This window comes from Octodon degus, unplaced genomic scaffold (genome assembly GCF_000260255.1).
Source record: "Octodon degus isolate 3935 unplaced genomic scaffold, OctDeg1.0 scaffold00020, whole genome shotgun sequence".
Lineage (NCBI taxonomy): Eukaryota > Metazoa > Chordata > Mammalia > Rodentia > Octodontidae > Octodon > Octodon degus.
The window spans coordinates 13490496-13507627 of NW_004524596.1; the positions used below are offsets into that span (position 1 = coordinate 13490496).

The following is a 17132-nucleotide window of genomic DNA, read 5'->3' on the forward strand; positions in this document are numbered from 1 at the left end:
CCTTCCCTCCCCTCCTCTCTCCTCCCCTTTCCTTCCCTCCCCTCTCTTTCTTTCCATCTTTTCTTCTCTCTGTTCTCCTCCTCCACCAACTAATTACAAAGCTAAGCTCGGTCTGGCCTGTAGGAAGTACATTGAATCACCGTTCTCGGAAACCGAGGAGCTCCTAATGCGCACGCCCAGATCCTTTCTTCGACCAAGAGGGCTCTAAAAACACAGACCTGGGTCTCTCTCCCAACTGCCACAACACGGAGGGCGGTTTGCTCAAGGATTTTGTCATTAACTCAAGGACCCCGCAATTCCCAGTGATGAGGGGTGCACAGATGGAAGAGAAGGAGCCGACATCGGCCGTGTGTGCTACGTCGGTGATGTTTGTCTTGGGTTATATCATTTAACTCCATGGAGAGAGGTTTCAGGGTCCTCATTTTGCAAAGATGCGAGAGGTTAACTTCTGTTGTCAAGGACAGCAGGAGTGGTGAGACGAGTTCGGAGCCAAGCCCGCTGACAGATTCTTAGCCTTCCCCCACGACACGCGTAGCCATGGTGTCCACACACCACTTATTGCTCTGCTCATCACCGTCCTATGGTTGCCGGATTTTCAATGGCCAAGCAGACAATAGTTCTAAAACGAACAAACAAATAAACAAAAAAACCAAACAAAAACACCAAAGCCCTAGGCTGGGCGCCGCGGCACAGGCCTGTAATCCAAGCACTCGGGAGGCTGAGGCAGGAGGGTCATTGTGACTTCGAGACCAGCCTGGGCTATAAAGTGAGCTCAGTGCCAGCCTGAGCTACATAGTGAGACCCTATCTCAAAAAGATATAAATAAATAGACCCCTAAAATTATTATACAGAACATGATACTTTTTTTTGGTACCAGGAGTCAAAATTAGGACCTTGCACTTTCCAGGCAGGTGCTCGTACGCTTAGCTATCTCCCCAGCCCTGAAACTTTTTTTAAAAAGAATTTCTTAATTTTTTTTTCCTTTATATCCCAATTTATAGGGCAATATACCTGTTATAATTAAAGAAAGAAAAAGATAAAGCTACAACATATATTAAAAAAACCCAAAAACCCAAGCCCTGAGGTAGGGCCAGCCAGATAGCTCAGTGGACTAAAGCGTGTGCTTGGCAGAGCACAGCAGCTGGGTTCGATCCCTGGTATGCCCTGCTGGCCCTGCCCTCAGGCCATGCTGCGGTGTTGACTGAGACTGGGCGTGGGGCGCCCACCTGTAACCCCAGCACTTGGGAGGCTGAACACAGGAGAATCACTATGAGTCCAGTTTACATAGTGGGATCCTGCAGACTGTATATATCCCTAAAGAATGTGCATCTAACTGACACAACATCACATTAATAGCTAGCTGCACTTTTTGCACCCTGTGGCTGTGACGGTCCTGAACCAGAAGGGTTTTCTGCTTAAGCTGCAGTAACTTTCTACCAAGGATCATTGTTCCTTCCACGGCAGATTTTTACAGTTCCTCTAATGCATTTGGGACAGTTGTCTTAAAGTAACCTGCAGTGTTCCTGACAACTCACTCTCCTGCGGAGAACTGTAGCTCTTTCCTATTTTTTTTTAAACTTCAGCTACCATGTCTACCACTTCCACCACCAGACCCATAACCAGCACCAGAGGGACTGCCAGAGCTTCTTCCACCCAAACTGCTCCCTTTCAGTTTGTAACTTGATTGCTGTTGTCCACTATAATTAGTTTCCACCACCACCACAGTTCCCACCACCACCACAGTTCCCACCACCACCACCACAGTTCCCACCACCACCACCACAGTTCCCACCACCAAAATTTCCTCCATTGTATACAGCATCTCCTCCAGCACCACCACCGTATCTACCACCTTGGCTTCTGTATCTGGTCCACCAGCATCCTACCCTCTCCTACTACTCCAGGACCACTGACACAGTTTCCACGTCACCTCCAAATCCATGATTGCTATCATGGCCCCCTCCATCACCGATGCTGCTGCCACCTCCTCAACTACCGCAGCCTCCTCTTCCACCGAAGTTTTCATTTTAGATAATTATATATTTAGGAGGACTTTAGGAAATACGCTTGTAAGTAATGTTTTGGTGTTCAGTAAAATTTAGTTTGATAAAGTGATGGAGAAATATTTATTATTTATGAGATTTATAAGGTTAATTATAGAATCAAATTAACTACTGATAGTCTGAGTATTCTGTCTACAAAGTCCTGAGCAGGGAAGGCCCTAGGATTGTCTTGGAGTGTGTATCTCACTCAGTTTGAGTGCATTTAAGAACGGCTCCTACGCACGTGGTAATTATGCTGTCCTGGTTTTTAAAGGACACTGTCACTCAGTACTCGGAGCTGTACCACGACTTCACCACTACCCAAGTGGGAACGCATGACATTGTCCGGAGCTTCCGGCAGACTATGGACCGCTACAGCCGGGAGCCTGGCAGATACAGGTACGGCACTGATCCAGAGGTTTCGTCTGTCTGTAGGGCCCGGTGGTGGGGAGGCGGCTCTGCAGTCGCCTGGGACCCTGCTCGTGGCTCTGTGACAAGAGCTGGCTGGGTCATCTACGTCTGTTTTCTCAGCCATAAACAGGCAACACGAATAACCTTTCTACTATGGTGAGGTTAAATGAGATTTCATATATGGGGCAGGTACTGGGGTGAATGTGTCTTTCTGAGTGTTTGGGTAATTGAGAGTGTATTTGAATAATATGAGAATTTATAAGGCTCGGATACAAGGGTAATTTGGGAGGTGAAAAGCCTTTGTCTTATAGTCAGTCATGCTATTGCAAATTATAAATTATTATTGCTAAGGCAGGTCTTCAAAGTTGCCACTTGAACTTTGGTGGTGCCTGCCTGTAGTCCCAACACTCAGAGGGCCAAGCAGGAGGATTGTTGTAAGTTTGAGGTCGGCCTGGGTTACAAAGTGAATTCAGGCCCAGCCTGTACTGCATAGTGAGACCTTGTCTCAAAAAGCAAACAAACACAAGAGAAAACAAAACAAAACAAAACACCCCCCCCCCAAAGATGCTACTGGGTTTTTATCTGGTTTAGAAAGTAGTGAACAGTATTGATTGAGGGCCAAGTATATCTCTTATTTCTTAGGTATGACTTAATATCAGGCCACTTTGGGGGTTTATTATAAGGAGCAGTTGTTAGCTGCCCACCCACATCTCTGGGCCCTCTGGCTGGACTGCTTTCTCTTAAGCCTGGGCCTTCTCTGCTGACAGTTCACATCTAGAGATCAATAAGATCTCAGAGCTGCTGAGACTTCCTGTCTCCTGACATGCAGTGATAACCTGGAGCCCTGCCGACTCCCACAGGTTCATGGGGACTGAGGCGTACGCCGAGAGCACCGCCAGGACCATGATGTACTACGGGCTGCCCTTTGTCCAAGAAGCGGACTTCCCGTTCAACAACTTCTTCACCACCCTCCACGCTCTTTCTGGGAACCTTGTGCATGAGGTTATCTTATCGTGGATGGCAAACATGCCGGAAGGGAAGTGGCCTAATTGGATGGTGAGTTCTGAAGGCCAGGGACCTCTAAAATGGGCAGACTTGTCTCTAAGTGACCTTACATAGTGAAGCCTGTCCCACTGGCCCTGAACACTCAGGGAGGATTTGCCTGTGTTCACAACTCTGTGAGGTCTTAGTGGGGAAGGATCGAACCACGGTACCTCCCCACTTACCCCTCTACTTTTTTTTCCTGGTACCGGGGATCGAACTCAGGACCTTGTACTTGCCAGGCAGGCACTTAAGCCACTGAGCTATCTCCCCAACCCCCTCAGAAAGAGGATTTCCGGGGTGAAAAGCTCCATGGAGGTTCAGGATGGACACCAAACAATGACAAAACACTGTGTAGAATGCAGCACAGAGGTTCTGCCTGTCTTCTTTAGGAATGTTCATTGCTCCTGGACGATGGATCTCGATAGCACGTTATTGCATCTGGAACACAATGGTAGTTAGATTATCTAACCACAGAAAAAGTCCGGCCTAAAGGATAAAATACGATCCGCTGGCCCGTGGACTGGCGGTTGTCCCCGGGGAGTTGGTGCGTCAGTGGTGAACGACTGTGAGGGCTGAGTCCGTGGCTGTCCGGCACCACAGACAGTACAAATCCTGCACACTTTGGTACATTACATTTATACAAAGTTTTCTTTTTCCAATAATAACTTTAGCTCATTCTAAATTCTTCATAAGATTTTAAGTCTTTTTAAGCTTTTTGACTCTTTGTAATTACCCTTAGCTTAAAACACAAATACATCATGTGGTAGTACAGAATGTTCTCTTTATATCCTTTTTCTATATTCCATTTTTTCTTGAAACTTATTTTCATGTTTTAACTTTTTAAATCTTCTTTGATGAAAGTTAAGTTGCAAACAAAACACATTAAGCTAGGATTCACAGGGCCAGGATCCTCGGTATCATTGTCCTCCACCTTCATACCTTGACCCAGTGCACAGGCATCAGGGACAGTGACCCTTGTGGAGCTGGCATCTCCTATGATAACAGTATCTTCATTTGGAATCTTTCTTGAAGGACCTGCCTGAGGTGTTTTGCTTCATTTTCATTTTTCATCATTGATTTGCTCCTAAGTAAATAAAATACCATGAACATAATATATATCTCTTCATTCATTCTTGGAATACTGAGGATTGAACCCAGGGCCTTTGCACTGAGCCACATCCCAAGTCTTTTATTTTTGAGACAAGTTCTGAATAAATTGCCCATGTGAAACTCAAACTTGTAACCTTCCTGTCTTAGCTCCCCAAGTACTGGGATTACAGATGTGTGCCACCATACCTGGATCTGGTGGCCAGCTCAGCGGCCTGGAGATAGGGCCAGTGCGGCATGTGGTCCCCAAGATCAAACCTGGTGCTTGACTCAGCGGGTGCTTAGTCTGCTGAGCTAACTTGTGGCCCTAGAGGCCCAAACTTTTTTTTTTTTTAATTTTTTTAAAATTTTATTTGTTTATTTAGTATGTGTGGCCAGCTCAGCCCACCAGGGGGCGGGGCTGGCTGGCATGTGGTGCTGGGGGATTGAACCGCAGTCCCTGTGCTTTGCTTAGCTTAGCTTGTTCTAAGTAGGTGCTTTAGACCACTGAGCCATCTCACCAGCCCCGAGGCCCAAACTTTTTAAGAAGCATGTCTGCAAAGGTTTGGTCAAGCATTTCATGGTGAATTTTCTGGTTCTTTCTTTTTTTAATCTCTCCAGGAGTTCCCTTTTCTCTTGCCTATTTTTTGGCTGTGTGTTCATGTTGCACTCACACAATAAGTTTAGGATTGACTTCTGGACTGTTCATTATTAGTGTATAGAAACACAACTTTTTGTATTTTGATGCTGTATCCTACAACATGGTTGAACTTGTTTAGTTTCTAGTTTAATGTGGACTACCAAGACTATTTTCTGCCTTTTCTTTTATCGGGGTAAAATACACAGAAAATAGAACTATTTGGCATCAGTGCCTTCACAGTGTTGCCCAACCACCACCTACCTAGTTCCAGAACTTGGTCATGATTTCACACAGGAAAGCAATACCCACCAAACAATAATATCTTTTTTTTTTTTTTAATTTATTTTATTTTTAGTGTGTGGCCAGCTCAGCCCACCAGGGGGCGGGGTTGGCTGGCATGTGGTGCTGGGGGATTGAACCGCGGTCCCTGTGCTTTGTTTAGCTTAGCTTAGTTTGTTCTAAGTAGGTGCTTTAGACCACTGAGCCATCTCACCAGCCCCTGGATACAGATATTGCTTGAGTTTTTTCTTTCATTCTTTTGCCACTGGCTTCCATGAGTTCTGCTGAGAATTCAGCAGTTGATGTTCAGGCTCTGTATGTGATGTTGATTTTTGGTTGTTGCCTTCAGCATTCTGTCTGTGCCCTTTGACAGTTCCCTGATGTGTTTTGGTGGGAATCTTTATTTTTTCCTATTTGAGTCCAGTGAGGTTCTTGGATGTGCAGATTTTCACCAAATTTGGGAAGCTGCTGGTCATTATTCTTTCAAACATTATTTCTGCCCACTTTTCCTTCTTGTCTCCTTGTGGAGACAATCTTTCTTTTATGGAAACACTGGTATGTGTGACGCACCCCACAGATCTCTGAGACAATGCGCATTGTGCTTCATTCTTTGCTTTTTAGTTGTCAGCCTCTGCTCTCAGCCGACCCGTCTTCACATTTGGATTCCTTTGCCATCTGTCAATCCCTGCCTTGGGACTTTTCATTTCTATTCTTGTGCTTTTCAATTCCAAAACTTCCGTTTGTTCTGCCACATAGTATCTATGGGTATCCATTGGATCACGCTGTTCTTGCACCATCTTTAAATTCCTTAAACATGCTCAGCTATCTGAACCCATGTGTAAACATGGACTTAGTCTTGTCCAGTAAGTCCAGTGTTTGGCTTTCTTCAGCAGCATCTTCTGTTGTCTGCCCTCTCTCCAATGTATGGTCTGCATTTTTGTTTCCTAACATGTTGAAAACTGGACATTGTAAGTACTATACTAGGTGCTGTAGCCAGGGCTTACAAGGGAAAAGATTTGATACAGGACACATAATTTATAAAACTATTAATAATATTCACCCAAAGAGTCAGATGCAAACATGCATGACCTGTCCACACATCAGAGACCCAAAGAATCCAGGTGAGGGCCGGGATCCCATGGCGATGTCTTCCATGAGTCCAGATGGAGACCTAGAGCCCATGGCAATTTCTCATTTAGGCCTGTTTCACCTGTCTGCATGGGGAAGGCCCAATAAAGAAAACTCTCAACCAAAAGGAGCTGCTGGAAAGTTTGTGTAGCTGCAGCTCTGGATAGCTGGATCTTTCCGTGAACTTTAAACCCGTTTTGTCTTCGAGTGGCTTCTAGGTTGCTGGTTTCCCACTACGGTATTTGGGAGGCTGTTGGTTTTCAAGGCTGTCATGGAGCTGGGAATCTGGGCATGAGATCAGGGAAGATAAAATACTGCAAAGCTCACTGTTCTCAGATCCAGCTGTTCTTGGTAAATTCATCTTGGATTCTTGCAGCCTTTACTTAATTTCAAGAGTTATGAAAAAAAAGTTTTGTTTTTTAAAAAATAGTTTTCATACCATTCACCTTGCAAGTTATGGAGGCTTTCATTCTGCCATTCTGGAAGTGTCCCCTGTCACAATTTAGAAAAAGTAGGCCCCATTTTGCTGCAAACTATAGAAACATTTCTGGACTTTAATTCTGAAAGTGTGTAGAAGACTTGAAAAATTATATGTTTTTTTGTCAGATCTGAAAAGGACAGAAATGGAGGTAAAATTTGATCTAATTTTTCTGGCCATAAAACTAGAAAAGTGGCTTACAATGGCTTGTGAAGATACAAGATTTCAGTCCGTCTCAGGAAGCAACCTTTTTCTTGAACTATAATAATCAAGTTTCCACAATGAGGAGGGGGCAAGGAGAAAAGCTGAGAAACACGACAGGGGCAAAGCCATGCAAGACGGGTGGGGCAGGGATCCTGGGGGACATCAGCGGGCTTTAGAGACTAGCGGTTGGCTGGTGAGATTCTCACCCTGACTAACTCTGTATGCTGGTGCCTGTGAGCCAGGCGGCTGCACCAAGGATGGCCATGTGTAACGGAGGGGTCACACTTGGAGTGCCTGCCATCCTGGTCTTCTCAATATGTACTTCTTGTCATGACATACCATTTATTGCCATAATGTCTCTCAAGTGAAGTTTTTTTTTTTTTTTTTCCAAAGGGTGATAAATGGCAAAAAAAAAAGTCATAAGAATAAGAAAAAAAATGTCACAGGTCTGTCCTGTTACAATTCTGTGTATGGTTAGATTTCTAAATTTCTTTGTAAAATTATGTAAATGCTTATTTCTACCTTTATAAAATTATTTTTCCTACATAGTCTATAAAGTCTTAAAGTTCAGCATACCAATATTTGATGGAAAATACCTGTTTCATGATATGCCAAAGATGTTTGATATTTAGACAGATAGGGTAAACCAAACTACATAAATTGCAGGTTAATAATAAGCTTCTCTTCTGGAGGGTTAACAACCTAAGTTAGCTCAAAATTGGAGAAAAGGAAGGGCTGCAAGGTCAGCCAACATTTTGGCCCTAGCCTTTCCAGGTCAGTGAAGACTCGGGACATAGGAGAACCTCTACTGTAACAACATGTAACTCAGTTGTGCTGCAAATTTTCTGATCAAGATGATTATGGAGCCACAGAGGAATGTGATCGATGATGTATAGTGTGCCTGGGGAGAGTCACATGGAGAGAAAAAACATTCTCTCAGGCTTTGACAGAGAGCAAATTGGTCAAGCAATGTCCGTGACTCATCCTCATGGCTGACACTGTAAAGGATCTACAAAGTGCAGTACAGGGCAACGGGATAAATCCTGAGGGTACTTGACTGACCATATCAGATACAAAAGTTACATTTCTTGCTGTATAGGTCTTGCTTTATCTTGGTCTTAACCACCCAGAAGAAAAGTATAAAAAAGGAGGTAAAGTAAAGCCATGTTAATACGATGAGCTGTAAAAGGCTCAAGTCAATAACTTCTAAGGATAACCCACTAATATTATAGACTGCTAGACAGTGCTGGATTGTTTAGCTGAATTCAAACACCTATAGTATTTAGATGCCAATAGAATATTCACCTCTGACAGGACTAAACAAAACAAAACAAAAAAAAAGGGATACAAAGGAAAGATCATTTTGTATTTATATATACAAAATAGTTAGGATAGATATACAGCTACTTTTGCTTAATTCAATGAGAAGAGGTGTACTAATAGTGTTTGGACAGGATATCCTGTCTGCTTCTTGTACTATGGATAACCACTAAGAAGATAATAATGCACAATGTATTGATTATCGAAACTGTCCTATTATTCAGCTTTGAAGCTGTCTCATTCATATTTATTTCTCAAAATAAAAAAAAATTAAAAAAGTAGTCTATGCAAACAAACAGACAAACAAACAAAATAAGCATAAATTAAAAAAAAATAACCAAGTTCCCCTTCTAAGACTCAAGTTTGGGGCTAGGGATCTAGCTCAGTAGTACAGCACCTGCCTGGCCAGCATGAGGTCCTGAGTTCAGTACCCCCAAATAGTAAAACTCAAGTTCAAAGGCTGGTTCTTAGCCACAAAGGTGGTGCACACCTAGTATCCCAGCTCTTGGGAGGCTGAGGCAGGATGGCCATGACTCAAATTTTATTATTTGTGTGTGTGTGTGTGTGTGTGTGTGTGTGTCCAGCTCAGTCCACCAGGGGGCGGGGCTGGCTGGCATGTGGTGCTGGGGGATTGAACCGCAGTCTCTGTGCTTTGACTAAGCTTGTTCTAAGTAGGTGCTTTAGACCACTGAGCCATCTCACCAGCCCGGCCATGACTCAAGACTACCCTGCACAATTGAGACTACAAAGGGCTGGGAGCGTAGCTCAGAGGTAGAGTGGTCATCAGTGTCATACCCAGCACCATAAGAAGGGCGAGTTCTTTCTCTGACTACCATACCATGACTTGAGTTAATGGTGCAGTTTCTCAGCGCTAGTTTCGTGGTGGGTGGGAGAATAAGATGTAGGTAGCAAGGTGCTAGCGTCAGCATATGCACATGAAAAGTGAGTTGTGCTATTATGAAAAGAGGTGACTTCGGTGATCTGAGCAGATGTTACAGTACGTAATTGCAGCCATGAATGTATATATAACACAGCTTTAAGTTTCTTTTTTGACTAAGTAAATTTCTTCATAAAACCTGATTTACCTTTCAAATGTTTCAGATTGTTCAAAGTCAATAAAAGGCAGAAAACAGAAGCGTCCCTTCCACCTCCCCTTCCTACTTTGTCCACCAAGAAACATTTTTCATTGAAAAAACATTTATCTTTCATCAAAGAAACTTACCCGAATTTAAGAAAATATGCACACACACCGTCTGCAGTTGATCTCATGTGCAGTGCCCCTGAGAGTTCTCTAGACAAATCCTCAGTGGCCACAGGCTAGACAGATCAACTCTGCAGCAGGCAGTAGGCCTAGGACCGCAGCTGGGCTCACCAAGCCACCGTCCCCCAGTGGCTCTCCCTCTCAGTCAACCAAGTACTGCTGTGGTTTTTTAATATGTCTGCCTTTCAGCTTGGTGGACCGGACAGTACTCGGCTGGCCTCCCGTTTTGGGGACCAGTACGTCAACATCATGAACATGCTGCTCTTCACGCTCCCTGGGACGCCTGTCACTTACTATGGAGAGGAACTAGGGATGCAAGATATTTTAGCCCCAAACATCAACGAACGCTACGATACTGTAAGTGAAATCCATTTAACCTCCCACCGCAGCCCCTGAAAGAGTACAGTAGTATCTGAGTTCAAGAATATTTCTGTTTGTGAGCAATGGCTCTCTAACAGAAGTACTCGGCAAACATCTGCTTCTGACTGCAAGCTGCCCACGCAGCGACGAGCAGGGTCGTGGCCATCTTCCCGGATGGTGCGATGAACTGAGTTTGGGAACCAAGACTCTCGGTTTCACTCCTGCCATATTTTTCATCCTCCCAGAGTGCTGGGGTTACAGGTGTGTGCCACCACCCCTCGGTGCTTTTCTTTCTTAGGGTCACACAGTAGGATTCACCAGCTTTCTTGGTGGATGAGTTTATTACACGTACTGCTTTCTAAGCCACATAACTGAATTTCCTGAGCAGGGCCCAGGAGTCTGCATTTGAAATGCTGATTCTTAGGCACACTGAAATTTGAGAACCGGTGTTTGCTGTATTCATTGATCTTTGCCCATAATCTGGTGAAATAATGCTTTTTAGTTTTCATTTAACCTGCTGGATTCCACATGGCCCCTATGAACACAGCACAAAGACTTTATTTTACCAAGCGTACTCCAGAGCCCACGTTGGGTGGCTTTAGTCTGCTTTTGTCTGAGCCAGGGCCCCTGCAGCTGTGTGGCTGCGTAGAAGGCTGACCGTGACCCTTTAATTTGGTTGGTTAGCTTTCAACTGCATGGGACCTCACTTCCCAAATACCTTGTTAGGTTCAAACTTTCTATCAGCTAAGTTTGCATGTGAGCACTCAAGTAGAACCACCACCCTGGAGAAATGGGCAGGGCAGAATTCAGGCTCAGGGGCAGCTGGCAGAGTTCCTACGTTCACCTGCTCTGCACCCCAATGGAGTGAAGTAGCACAAATTGATAATGGCACATTTTGAAATCCTCTATTACTCATTTTTAGGGAAAAGCAGCTAAAATTACAATCATGTTAGAGTTCATTCAAACTCAAGATGTTATTAGCCATTTTCCCTTGAAAAGTACAAGACTGGCTTTTGCGCTGAATGTCAAACCCTTTCAAGATGACTGCTAATGAACATAAGCGCTAGCTAAGAGCTACAGGGAACTAAATGGTCATGAAGTAAGCCATGAAGGAACAAAGTGTATTTCAGTTTTAATACCCTGACAATTGCCTTCTTTCTGGTCCTTTGACGCAGAGTACGCTTCTCTCAAAGTCGCCAATGCAGTGGGATAACAGTTCAAATGCTGGCTTTTCTGAAGGAAATCACACTTGGTTGCCCACCAGTTCAGACTACCACACTGTCAATGTCCATGTAAGTATCAATGGCAATGTCATGTGGACTTCAGAAACAGGACATGAGTGGAATGGCTGACATGGTCACCCTGTGTGTCTAAAACTTAACCAATGATGTTCTTTGTAGTTCATCACAGACCTCCCTTGTAGTTCTACTTGCAGGAAGCTTGCAAGTCATGCTTTTGTGAAAACATTAACCAGTACAAACCTGCCATCTGAAAAATCATAATGTACCACTTCTTTGGAATGACTTTTACCGAGATCTCTGAGCTATGAAAACCTCTGTATTACAAAGTCTGTCAGGCAGCCCGGCTACCCTCCCTTCTCTTCTCCTCAAAAGGCAGATGCCAGGCGGGTGGACAGGCAGGTCCGACACCAAGTCTAGTGAATGTAGATTTGAAAGTAGGGCTGTTCTCCAGAAGAACAGAAGGCAGGAGCTATCTAAAGGAGCTCTTCTAGAAAAGCACACCCTTTGGCTGTTGCCTATGCTTTTTTTCCTGTCCTAATAGTGATCAAGAATCAGTGGTAGGCCTGTGTGAAAATTTCACTGGGAAACAATCTCAATCAGTTCAGGGAAGCAGCTTGATCTGCACCGTACGGGGATACTTGACACATTTATAATCCTTCTGTCCAAATGTCTAAGTAATCCGTGGACACTCCCCAGGGTTCCTCTGATACAGGACTCCATGCCATCGTCCTGTTGCACAAATCCCCCACTCCAGGCCTGCCACCTGGACAGCTACCCAGTGTGGTGATATGCCCCTATAATGCCACCTACTGGGAAGGCTGAGGCGGGAGAATTTCAAGGTTGAGGCAAGTCCAGGCAACTTAGCAAAACTTGTTTTAAAATAAAAAATAAAGGGCCAGCCAAATAGCTCAGCAGATTAAAGGGCCTGCAAGCAGGCGCAGGGGCCTGTGGTTCCATCCCAGGGCAAGCTGAGACGGCAATTGAGACTGGGTGTGGTGGCGCACGCCTGTAATCCCAGCACTTGGGAGACTAAACAGGAGAATCACTATGAGTCCAATCTAGTAGTGAGACGCTGAACACCGTGTAAACCCTTCCCTAAAATACAGAAATAAATAAATAGGATGGGGATGTAGGTCAGTGCTTCTTGGGTTCAGTCCCAGTGCTTGGGTGGCAATCCTTTGTACTGTAAGCAAAATAACACCAACAAACCAATCAAAACAATCCAGTGGAAAATAAAACACACCTATATCTATCTGTCTGTCTGTCTGTCTGTCTGTCTGTCTATCTATCTATCAATCAATCAATCACTTACCATCTAATTTATCATCTTTCTTCACTGAGTTGTATCTACCGCTTTTTAGAATTTTGAGACAGAGTGTCACTTAGTTACCCAGGCTGGGCTTGAATATACAATCCTCTTGCCTCAGTGTGACAAATCTGGTACAGTACTACAGGCAGGGGTAGGTGGCGAAAGGGTCTGTGCGCAGGCAGGTGGACATTCCTCCTGTCCAGGGGTGGAAAAAGACGGGGTTCACCCTCAAGCTGCTTGGGCCCTTCGCTGTGGAGACTGCTACGAGCGAACGCTGGATCTGCGGTTCCTGCGTGACACTACCAGCGGGGCGCTCCTGGGCGAGTGGCTGCCGTTTCAGAAAGCACAGAGTATCTCTAGCACTGCAGGGTGTTCTGTTGAGGGCGCTGTTCTTGAAGTTGACAAAAACTTATGTTGAAAGGTCATTATAATTTTAAGAGTAATGAGTGAAATGGCATTTTCAGAGAACATTAGAAGGATAAAAACTACATGAAGAAAATGGAGCTAATAAAAGGCCTTTAAAAAGGCACAGCAACCAAACTATCAAAGATAAAGAAATCTGAGGTTGTCTGAACATGTGCTAACCAAAGATAAAGAAGTTAAATTCATGTATTAAAAAGACAAAACACACTCAGGTTAGGGAATAAGAAAAAATATAAGAGACAAAGTTAAAACATAAGAGCCCACAGAATGTAAGATATAAGAGGCAAATGGTTTCAGGAGGCTTGCTGCTTAGCCATCAGAATAAGAAGTGTACTTTTGGACCAGACGTTCCAGCGATCCGTATCTAGGGATATTTGCAAATGATAAATACACGAGGGTCTTGACAGCAGTAGCGCTCAAGACTCTACAAATGATTTCAACATTTCATCAACAGAGTATCAGATCCATTATTTGGGTAGAATGTAGCTTTTAAGAAAAGTGTATGAGAACAGCTAAAAGGACATGAGACCATGTATGTATGTTAACAATAAATAGGACACAATGATAACCTGCTACAGAGCAAAGAAAACATCTCCTTGAGTGTGCGGAAGGAGGACTGCCACGCGCATGAACGTGGAGAGCAGAAGCGGTAACCCCGTGGGAGAGCCGGGAGCCCAACAGGGAGCAGCCGCAAGGCCTTTCCACCCCATGGATTCTGCCTCACTCAACTTCGTACTACCTGCACCCGGCCAAAAAATGGAGGCACAAAAAGCAAGCTTGGAAATTTTTAATAGCAGACAAAATAGAATTCAGTATGAAAAGCATTATATGAGGCAAAGGCAATTTTTAAAATTAAAAAAAAAAAAGTTCACTAAAATCATTATGCATGTTGCAATAGCTTCAAAAGACATAAAACAAATACTCTGAAAAATGCAAGAAAAATTGACAAATTCACAATTACCAGGACTTGAGACAAAAATCACAGCTGCGCACGAGCACTCTTCCTGTGACGGCACTGTGCTCCTCATGCAGCGCTACCTGTGCTACAGAGAATGCTGCTAAGAACCCACGAGCCGTATACACACACCGTGAGTACCTTTGTACCTGGTAACAGAGAATACACTTTATTTTTCAAACACCTATGAAATATTCATTGAAGACACATTAAGCATCCACCCCTAAAGAACAGTAACAACAACAACAACAACCACCCCAGAAACACGGTTGGCAAGAATACAGTGAGCGAAACATGGTTGATTTGGCAACAGCTCTTAGGAAGAGTAACTTGGCACTATGTATCAAAAGTTCACGCTCTCACATATCATCTTTCTGACCAACTATCCTTAAATAAGTAATACAAAATATGGGGGGTGGGATGACGGAGCGTCAGGTATGGTGCAACCATTTCACGGAATATTTACCATTAAGGCCAGGGCTGCAGTTCAGTGGCACAGCGCTTGCCTGGCAGGGCAGGGTTCAGAGTTCAATTCCCAGTACAAGAAAAAAAAAAATTCACCTTTAAAATGACATTTATGAAGCTATATTATGATAGCAAAACGTGTGAAATGTTCAGGGAGAAAAAGGAAAAAATACATTAAAAATAAATTCAAATCTTTACTAGCCATAGCCTTTTCTGGTAAAGGCACCCCTACAATTGTTGTCTTTCACTTTACGCAGCTTTTTGCTTTGTATCTTCTTTTGAAACTTGCTGCTCCCTCCTTAGCTGTGCCGCACACCCGTGGCTGCTGCAGCCTGCACGGCGCTACAGAGGAGCCCGGGAGGCCACGCGCACCCCAGGCAGGTCCTCAGGGCCCGCTGCCGCGCGGGCTGCTTCGTGGGTTTGGCAACTGCAGTACGGCCCAGCAACGTCAGGCAGCAGGCACAGCAGCGCTACTCTGGGGGCGAACACCCGTTTCAGGGTCTACAGTGGAGTCAGCCCGGGTCGGGCCTCGGGCAAGCTGCACAGCTGGGTCTGCACTGTCAGTTGTTATACACGCTACTCTATCTACTTAATGGGTGTAATTTGGCAGTTGTTTTCAGGGACAAAATAGAAGCAATGGAGGGTGCCTCATTAGATACTGAATTATTATTTTAAAAATCCTTAGGATCAAACATTTATGTAAATATTCTTTTGAAAAAACAGGTCCAAAAGACTCAGCCTACCTCAGCTTTGAAGCTGTACCAAGACCTAAGTCTCCTTCACGCCAACGAGCTGCTCATCAGCAGGGGCTGGTTCTGCCTGCTGAGTAGCGACAGCCACTCCGTGGCGTACACGAGGGAGCTGGACGGCATAGACACGGTCTTTCTTGTGGTTCTGAACTTCGGAGACCCGACCCTGCTGAATCTGCAGGAAATGAATCTGGGTCTCCCCCCAAAACTCAGAGTGAGGCTGGGTACCAGCCCCGCCTCTGCACGCCGGGAGGTTGACTCGGGCGGGGTTGCCCTGGAGAGGGGAGAAGGATTGATCCTCGAGTACAGCGCGAAGCGCCTCCTTCACCAACAAGCGGCGTTCAGCGACAAATGCTTTATTTCCAGTCGAGCCTGCTACTCCAGCGCCCTTGACATACTATACAGCGTGTGCTGAGGCACTCCGTGAAGGGCACGGCGAACCGGCGCTTTCGTTTTAACCTCACCTACAGCACAGTGCTGGGTAAACGTCATAAACAGCCGCTAATTCCTCACTATTTCTCACTTGAGTGTAACTGCTTCAGAAAAGGTTCTCAAATGTTTAAAATAATACAACGTTTAAATGAAAATTGTTGCTTGGAGGAACTTGTAATGTAAATATTAAGTCACATCAATAAGAGATGATCAAAACCCCGCAGGACCCAAGATTATTCAAAAGCTCTAGAATGTCAATTTGAAGAATGTTCTTTCTTCTTAAAATGCAGCCACAGAAACGGGAAGGTGACACACTGCCACAGTGACTACAAATGTTCACTAGGAAAGAGAAAGGCCACTGACTGTAAATGTCACAAAATCCTTAGTGCAGCAGACAAAGGCGAAGTTGCAACTGGAGGTGGCCTGGCTTCGGCCGCCCCAGCCCATCCTCCCGCATCCGGGTCCCCAAAGAGGCCATCTGCACACCCCTAGGTTAGGGACGCGTGGCAGTGGAGAGGACAGTGCACGTGGCCAACATGCAGACTAAGCACGACTTGGGTGGATAAGCAACTTGTAAAAACTTTTCTAATAACTTAAAATCTCACTTTTGCTAACCCAACTGGAAATAAGACTATGGAATAGGTCAGTGCCGCTCCAAACCCCAGCTGAATGTAGAATTTCAGAATTTTAGGTATTTTTTGAGATTCTCGAAAACACTGGTGCTGTCAAGTCCAAGTTCTTCATACAGGAATTTAATCTGAGCTGTAATCTAAAAGAAACACATTTTAAAGTTAGCTAGAACGACTCTGTGGTATAACTTCAGGGTTCTAAAGTTTTTCACCCAAGTCTGAGGCCAACAGCTTTTGGCAGGAGCACTGCTGCTTGGCACAGGAGGTGTGCAACAATGACGTCACTTCCTTCTGTAGCCGCGCTCCTTAGCAAGTGTAAGAGCGCCCTCCCCTTGACTGACTCAGTGGGTCAGCTCCCAGCAGTGTTCCTGCTGCAACCATGGAATAAGCTGAACACAACCCACCTCTATGCGGGTAACCTGTCAGCCCAGCAAGGCAGGATTACATACCTTTTTGTGCGAATCCTCAATCACATGACTCCCTCCGGGCTGAATATCTAAAATAACACTGGGGGTCTGATAGGCTGAAAGAGGAGACAAATACAACAATCAGATCCTTCATAAGACTAAGATGCGGTTCTTCTCTGTTGTTCTGAGTATTCCACTCAAAAGTGTGGGGAATGAACCGGGGCAAAATCACCACCATCACCACAAAGGGAGGGGAGGGATAGCTTGTG

At 44.8% G+C, this 17132-nt stretch overlaps 2 protein-coding genes across 9 annotated transcripts in view; one reads left to right on the forward strand and one right to left on the reverse strand.

Annotated features, from left to right (window-relative positions):
* The window catches only part of Slc3a1 (solute carrier family 3 member 1), a 56390-nt gene extending 40414 nt beyond the window's left edge, over positions 1 to 15976 (forward strand). For both annotated transcript variants that reach the window (XM_023711212.1, XM_004627735.2), the window contains 5 exons: positions 2317 to 2441; positions 3314 to 3509; positions 10083 to 10250; positions 11429 to 11545; positions 15370 to 15976. In XM_023711212.1, the coding sequence (XP_023566980.1) occupies positions 2317 to 2441; positions 3314 to 3509; positions 10083 to 10250; positions 11429 to 11545; positions 15370 to 15810 (1047 nt within the window). In that variant the 3' untranslated portion in view covers positions 15811 to 15976. The remainder of the gene's footprint in view (positions 1 to 2316; positions 2442 to 3313; positions 3510 to 10082; positions 10251 to 11428; positions 11546 to 15369) is intronic.
* A 456-nt stretch (positions 15977 to 16432) lies between these two features.
* The window catches only part of Prepl (prolyl endopeptidase like), a 42245-nt gene continuing 41545 nt past the window's right edge, over positions 16433 to 17132 (reverse strand). For 6 of the 7 annotated variants that reach the window (XM_023711211.1, XM_004627666.2, XM_023711206.1 and 3 more), the window contains 2 exons: positions 16906 to 16979; positions 16433 to 16596 (listed from right to left, as the gene is read on the reverse strand). In XM_023711211.1, the coding sequence (XP_023566979.1) occupies positions 16507 to 16596; positions 16906 to 16979 (164 nt within the window). In that variant the 3' untranslated portion in view covers positions 16433 to 16506. The remainder of the gene's footprint in view (positions 16597 to 16905; positions 16980 to 17132) is intronic. The other variant, XM_023711208.1, reaches the window with a different exon arrangement.